At 38.8% G+C, this 7,682-nt stretch overlaps 1 protein-coding gene across 7 annotated transcripts in view; it reads left to right on the top strand.

The window, feature by feature from the left end:
- Positions 1-7,682, top strand: part of pde4dip (phosphodiesterase 4D interacting protein) — a 97,299-nt gene that overhangs the window by 68,497 nt on the left and 21,120 nt on the right. For all 7 annotated transcript variants that reach the window (XM_024278451.2, XM_036211613.1, XM_024278450.2 and 4 more), the window contains 8 exons: positions 708-796; positions 1,758-1,918; positions 2,082-2,364; positions 2,448-2,595; positions 4,061-4,177; positions 4,607-5,048; positions 7,118-7,353; positions 7,441-7,489. In XM_024278451.2, coding sequence (XP_024134219.1) covers positions 708-796; positions 1,758-1,918; positions 2,082-2,364; positions 2,448-2,595; positions 4,061-4,177; positions 4,607-5,048; positions 7,118-7,353; positions 7,441-7,489 — 1,525 coding nt within the window. The remainder of the gene's footprint in view (positions 1-707; positions 797-1,757; positions 1,919-2,081; positions 2,365-2,447; positions 2,596-4,060; positions 4,178-4,606; positions 5,049-7,117; positions 7,354-7,440; positions 7,490-7,682) is intronic.

Here is a 7,682-nt window from a genome sequence, read left to right as displayed (position 1 = left end):
ACAATAGAAACATTCATGTTTGGTTGCAAATTGGAAAGTTTTAAAATAAAAAGCTTTTTTTATCAGTCTTTTTTTTCTTCACAGTTGAAATCCAAACTTTTAAGTGGAAGTTTGACACACGTATTGAATCTAACAAACCACAATTCTCCAGGTTGTTGACCTCTTGACATCTAAATTTATGCCAGATGTGAAGAAAAATTCGCTTATGTTTTTGCTTAAAATGCTAAATTAAACTCATTTTGGAGCCAAAGATGAATTTTCACTTCAATAGGCATCAAGGGGGGAAAATGCACAAAGCACACACATGGTTCAGTTCCACTGCCACATCCTCCACTTAGAAAAATCCATGCTGTGTTTGTATCCATGGAGACCAGAGTCGTACATTAGGTTCTATGATTTATGTTCCTAATCTTTTCTGCAGAAGTTTAGAGTAGTGATGGAGCTGCATCTTTATGTCCAAAATCTGTGCAGCATCACATGGTGCTGCTTTCCAACTGAGCAAACGCCCTCCATCTCCACCCATAAAAAAGCATCAAGTTGATGTTTTCTCGTTTTCAGGAATTAGTATAAATCCATAAAGTTAGGATTTAGTGTATTTATTTACAGAAAAGAATCAATGCACAAAAGAACATTAATCATGCCAAATGTAAAAATATGTTGTAGCAAAGTTTGATCATTTCCGCCTGTCCTCTCATCTGCTTCCACAGAACTGAGCTCTGAGGGAGAGGATGAGGCAGATGAAGGTCTGAACAGCGAGTACACAGAGAGCGTTGATGAAGAGGAGGCCAACCTGGAGGTAGGAATTCACACATTTGATTTGTCACAAGAGAGGAAATTTTATATGGGTGACATCACACTCACCCAGTCCAGTTCTCATATACAGTCAACAGTCAGAACCCGGAGGTTCTGCTGACTCCATGTTTCTGACTTATACATCAGCTCAGCTGTGTTGAATGTTTCTATCGGTATGTCAGTTTCATATTTCAAGCATGAGTTTTCTTCTGTTTGAACAAATGTTCCAGGGCAGGAAATTAACACACCGATTGTCTGTTTTCAGTCAATTATCTCATGAAGTACTCTAGTCTCCATCACAGATCCAGCAAGAAATCAGTTCATTCTTTCTAACAAACCAATAGAAGTAGCTCGGAAGTTTCTCTACTTTTTAAAACAGTAGGGAATAACTATAAATGTATGGCCCCACATACCCACCCCCACTGGCTGTGCAGCTGCTACACGCCCCTCACTCTCCCCCACTATATTTGACAAATTCATGAGCTAAACGCTTTTTTCAAAATGGCGTCTTTCCCATGACCGTACCTCCATAGCAACCATTTTATTTTTTGGTTGCCTGGTGGTGACGAACAAGTCTATGTAAGTTTTAGAAGAATCGGCAAAAGTAAATTATCAGACTTCCTCGGCAACCAAGGTGTTTTGTTGACCACACCTTCATTTATAATTTGTCTATATCGTATGTCATATCGTTTCACTCAGCTTCAGCCAACGATTCGTGTATTCAATTTTTACAATATTTTGGTTAAAAAAAAATGCAAATAACAGGGAACGCCACTTTTGTGAGCACGCCACGCCACGTACAAAATATATAAACCTTAAAATGTGCTCAAACAGGCAGCAAGAAAGACAAATTGTGAAAACCATGTGGTCCAGGACTGCTGTGGGCCATCATAAATAAATAAATACTGTGTGTGATGTATGTTCATGCAATTACATGTAAACCACTAATCCATGTGTGTGCACAGAGGTGTGTAGGAAAGGCTTCTTCCTCTGAGCTGCAGCGGGGCGGCGAGGGTCTGTCCGTGGTCAAACTGCTGGTGGAGCAGAAGTTGCAGGTGGAGAGGGAGCTGGGGGAGTTAAAGATGCAGCTGGAGAAGACAGGATTCTCATCTTTGTCTCAGATCAGGTAACTACAACTTAAAGGTGAATAAAAAAAAATTAATTTAAAGTAAAGACATCGTTTACATTAACAGTTTGCTTGAAAATGTTCCTAACATCTCATTCTGGAAGATTAAAGTGACCCACTAGAGGACAAAAAAAAAGTTTTCATCTTCTCTTCTGTCTTTAAGGAAAGCTTTAATCAACCTTCAAGCAGAGAATGAAGATTTGAAGCATCAGCTGCAGCGTGACAGGAGACAGAACGATGAGCAGAGGATGCTCGAGAGCGAGGAAGAGGAGGAAGAGCTGGATGTGACGATAGAGGAGGACGAAGAGCAAGCCGTATCTGAACTGTGGGAGGCCTGGGATGGAGAGCTGACTATGTTGCAAGCCAAGATTCAGAACAACGATGAGCTGAAAAAACGGAGAGCAAAGGGGTTGGAATCACTGAGCCTTCCCACCAGATGCTCACAGGTAGGGAGTCACTGTGTCATTTTGTTCCCCAGACTGAACGGCCATCTTGAAATGAGTGGCCATCTTCTTTCACGTGTCACCAGGACCTGGAGGCGGAACAGCCGGGAGCTATGTCTGAGAAGAGGGTTCGTCTGCAGCAGAGGAGCAAAGAGCTGCAGGAGAGACTGATGGTGTCAGAGGCCACGGTGCAGGCTCAGGCTGAGCAGCTCAAAGACTACAGAGAGCTGCTGAGTGAGTTCACTGACCTCTAGAAAACTCACAGCAGCAACTTTGGAACCATTTTTTTTCTAAATAGACAAGAAAATGTGTGTTTCAAATGTGAATACTTGTGGATAAAATATATTACTCCAAATAGAAAACATATTGCTAAATTTGCTTTAAAAAATACTTGTTAGCCAAAAAATAGGGAAAAAATTTAGTAAATTCATGCTAAAACTTAAGATATTATGAAACTAACGGTGAGAAAGATTAAAAAATAAAATAAAATACGTTATCCCTTAACCAGAATGGGTAAGACAAATCGTTGAAAATGCTAACTGAAATGCTACCACAAATACTGGGAAATGAGGTTGAAAAGAAACGCATGACACAAACAATGCTAAGTATGCTGAATGAAAATCAAGAACAGGCAAAAAAAGGATGTAAGGAAAGCATAAAGCTGAACAGTGCTAAAAATGCTTCGCAACAGAAGAAAAGATGAAGGAGGTTGAAAAGAAATGTGTAAAGCTGAAAACTGCTAAATGAAACACAAGAAAAGGAAAGAGAGATTAAGAAAAATGAAGCCAACCAAAGCTAAAAATGCTAAATGAAACACAAGAAAAGGTTGAGAGGAAAAGCATAAAGCTGCAAAATGTCAAAAAGGCTGAATGAAACACAAGAAAAGGCAAGAAAGATTGGAAGGAAACACATTAAGCCAAACAATGCTAAAAAAAAAGCTAAATAAAGGGCAGGAAAAGGCAAAAGTTTTAGGGAAACATAAAGCGGAATAATGATTAAAATGCTAACCAAAAGAAAAAGGAAAAAGAGGTTGTAAGGACACACATATGGCCAAACAATGTTGAATTGAAATGCTAAATTAAACAAAAAAAAGTTTCCAAGGAAACGCATAAAGCAGAACAACGTTAAAACTGCTTTATGATTCAAGAAAAGAAATGCGTGAAGCTGAAAAAATACTAAATGAAACACAAGAAAAGGCAAAAGGAAACTCAAAGTCAAACAATACTAAAAATGCTGAATGCCGAATTACCTTTGCTAATGTGACCAATTTGAATGCTAATAGCTTAATAATCATTAAGAAAGATAGATATTTAAGGTGCTGAAATGATGCTAAACCTGCTGAGGAATGCAGGATACTTTCAAAAGCCAAAATTTTTATTTTATATTTTTTTAATCAAATCATTTTTTTGTTTCATTTTGAATGGCTGAAAACCATTTTTGGTGAAAAAACAAAAATAATGCTGATAAATTTTAAAACGGATTATTTGAGAGCAGTAAGACCATTATCAAAGCTAATCTTATGGTCTAAAAGAAATAGTTGTATTTATTAAAAGTTCACATTTTAATTAAATTTTAATACATTTAAAATGTTAAATAGCTAATAAAACAACAGATTATTGGTTTCATTAATGTTGTATTTCTTGGGTTATTTGGTCTAATCTCAGAGGGAAATGAGATCCTCCTTTGTGTGTCACTGCAGCAGAAGCAGCTGTGCAGCAGGACAGTAAGCAGGTCCAGGTGGACCAGCAGGACCTGGGCTATGAGACCTGCGGCCGCAGTGAGAACGAAGCGGAGAGGGAAGACGCCAGCAGCCCTGGTACGTCTGAGCAGGAAGATCTCAAACGCCGTGACATTTCTGAAAACTCTGTTTTTAATTAATCTTAAATAAGTATGGTAGCGATGACCAATAGAAGAGGAGTTTATTGAGGGTTATGTAAATCACTTTTATAATTTATGTGTTTAAAGTTGTTGTGAAAAACGATGACAGAAACACTAGAGGGCAGCAGAGTCCAGCACTAGGACCCAGGAGTGAGAGTCGAGCTGTTTTTCCAGGTCTCCTTGTCCTACTTGCTGCTGAATGCTGATGTTACCAGGTGTGCTCCACTACAAAGAAGCCCATAGGAGAGTGTTGTTATGAATAGAAGCAGGACAGTAACATTTAAACCCAAATGTGCATAAAGGACTTTCACAGATCTGAAGTGTTGGATCAGTCATATAAAATCCTCTGCTTCTGTTTTACCCCCAGAGTTTGACGACCTGGAGATGTGCACATCCCTGGACTGTCACTCACAGTGGTGGCCCTCCACTGGCAGCAGCTCCACCAAAGCCCCCTCCCAGAGCTATGGAGATGAGGTCTCATCTCTCCAGCGCCTGGTGGAAGACCTACGCACGCAGCTGTCGCGCTCTCAGGCGGTCATCCACGGGCTGCAGGGCCGCCTCCGCACCCTCTCCACCTCCAGCAACCTCTCCACGCCGCGGAAGGTCAACTGGTCCTTCCAGGCTTCACAGAGCGGGGCGGAGGAGGATGAAGGCTGGGGGTCGTCTGACGGAGGCGTGCAGGCCTCCCCCCGTCACCCTCATCAAGAAAAGGGCCTGCGGGAGCTCATGTCCCGTGTGGATGCACTGGAAGACCAGCTGAGGAAGGATGGAAGGAAGTCTGAGGAGAAAAGATCTTCCACCTGGCCGGGGTGAGTCAGACCGGATGTGAGGAAAAAGGGTTAAAAAATTGAGCTTTCTAAAATGACCAAACTTGGACGGCCTTTATTAAGGACATCGGAAACTCACGCAGGCCCCAATTAAAGTGCATTCAGATTAATCAGGCTCCGGCTGATTAAAGTGGTTCATTCTGGTAACAGAACAGTGGTCCATTAATCACTGTGGACGTCAAACAGTCTGTCACAGTCTCTGTCAGCATTACGCTGTGCTGTAACCACGCAAGCTCTCATGCAACAGCAAGAGTCTGCAGGGGATTAACTCTTAAAGACCCACTCTGACCATCTCCTGATTTATTTGTAGGATCAAAATGTTGTGTTGTTATCTAGGATATAGTTTCTGCAGAACAGCAGGAGTTCATCAGAAATTTGCCTCTAAGTTGTGGGCCGGAGCATTGGCACGGAGTAAGCCCGCCCCACTTCCCGTCACCCACTTGTTTACACGCTCTCCTGCTAGCTTACAGCCTGTCTCCCAATGTATGAAAATAAAGTTATAAAACTATGGGAAAAAATATAAGTTATAGTTATTAGGAAAAAAGGAAAAATGAAATATCAGAATTTATGTTGTAATATTACTAGAAAAAAGTAATCACATATGATATTAAATCAGTGATTATGAGTGAAAAAAGTAAAAGAAAAATTGAGAATTGAAGCCCCAAACTATGAGAAAACACTCGTAATTATAAAGATTTTTTTTAATTACAAAAATCAGTCTCGATTAAAAATAATTATGAGAATAAAGTTGTAAAATATATATTTTATAAAAGTAGTAATTTTATAAAAGGAAAGTTTTTAAAAATTAAAAATTAAAGTTTTACAATTATGAGAAGAAGACATATTTTGCAAAGTATTAACAGTATAAAGTATTAACAATATAAGAAAAAAGCTTGAAAATTAATTACCAAAATGAAGTTTTAAAATTATGAGGATAAAGTGAAAATTTTACAAGATAAAATTGTAAAATTATGAGAAAAAAATGTCAAAAGTTTACTGTAATAAATTATAATTATGAGGATGAAAAGTAATTTAAAAATTAGATGAATAATTTAGTAAAATTATGTGAAAAAAGTCATAATTTTATGAGAATAAAGCAGCTATTATGGGGGAAAAAGTTTCAAAAAATTATTAGAATATAAGTTGTAAAATTATTCGAAAAAAAATCGTAATTTTATTAGATAAAATATCAACAATGTGAGAAAAAAAAATGTTAAAAAAATATGAAAATGAAGTTGTAAAATTATGACAAAAATTAAAAAAAAATTTACAAGGAAAAATTTTTGACGAGTATAGTCAGAATTATATTAAAAAAGTTAAAACTTAAGAGAACAAAGATATAAAATCATAGAAAAAAGTAATAATTAACAAGAATAAAGTATTGTAATTACAAGAACAAAAGGTAAAAATCTACAAATACATAGTTGTAAAATTATGAAAATAATTTTTTTGCAGAAAACATTTTCAGAATTAAAAAGTCAATATTTTATAAGAATAAAGTTATAATTTATAAGTTCTAAAATGAGAATTTATTAGATTAAACACAAACATATACTTGCCTTTTGTTAGACCACTGTGGCAAATAAGAATGTTGTTCCTAATCGGTCTTACCTGGATAAATAAAGGTTCAAACAAATCAAATTAATACGATATTCTAGTGAATGATGGTCTATTATAAAATAAGGACATTGAAATGAATTTGCAGGAAACTGACTCTTCAGAAGAAGGTTCTTGACCCACAAGGAGTTGAGTTCAGACAGGCGAGCCCTTTACGCCATCAGCAGTATAATTGCAGAGATCCAAATGCATTATGGGACATGCCTATGATAAACTAGAGCCCTATGACATCACCACAAATGGATGCATTGATGGATGTAATCTGCACGTAATGTAGATGGAGGCCTACAAAAGCAACTTTAATTTATAAAAAAAAAAAACATGGCTTTTTCCTTGTAAAATTACGACTTCTTCCTTATATTTTCAAGTTTATTCTCTTAAAGTTACAACTTTTTTCCCCTCCTTAAACAAGTGGCCTCTCTCTTGCTTTCCAGTGAATTCGACACCCTGATTCAGGCTCAGGCCCGAGAACTGTCCCACCTCCGCCAGCGCCTGCGGGACGGGCGGAGCGTCTGCAGCATCCTCACCCAGCACCTGGGTGACACCACCAAAGCCTTCGAGGAGCTGCTGAGGGCCAACGACATCGACTTCTACATGGGTCAGAGCTTCAGGGAGCAGCTGGCTCAGAGCAGCGCTCTGGCTCACAGAGTCGCCACCAAGATCAGCGGACGTGAGTCGTCTCCTCCTAGTGCTGCTGACTCGGCGCTTGAGCATGATGGGAATGGTGCAAATTTTTCCTCCGTTCTCTCTTACGCAGGAGATCTATCCGAGGATCCAGAGGAGAAGACGGAGCTGCTCGCCATCCGGTCAGTGTTCTCCACCTCCGGGCTTTGCATGCTTTTCTGATGAAGCGTTGATACGCGGTCAGTGGTAATCAGTGGAAAGTATTGGTGTGTGACGCTGGGCTCGTTCCTCGGGGCAGAATGATCCCAGCTCTGTGTGTTGAGTCAGGGTCCCACTAATTAATTAAAGATCTAACTGTTAAGTCAATAGCCTTCC

This window comes from Oryzias melastigma, linkage group LG4 (assembly GCF_002922805.2).
Source record: "Oryzias melastigma strain HK-1 linkage group LG4, ASM292280v2, whole genome shotgun sequence".
NCBI lineage: Eukaryota > Metazoa > Chordata > Actinopteri > Beloniformes > Adrianichthyidae > Oryzias > Oryzias melastigma.
Note: the sequence above shows the minus strand (reverse complement) of the source record. Positions and strands in the feature narration are given on the sequence as shown.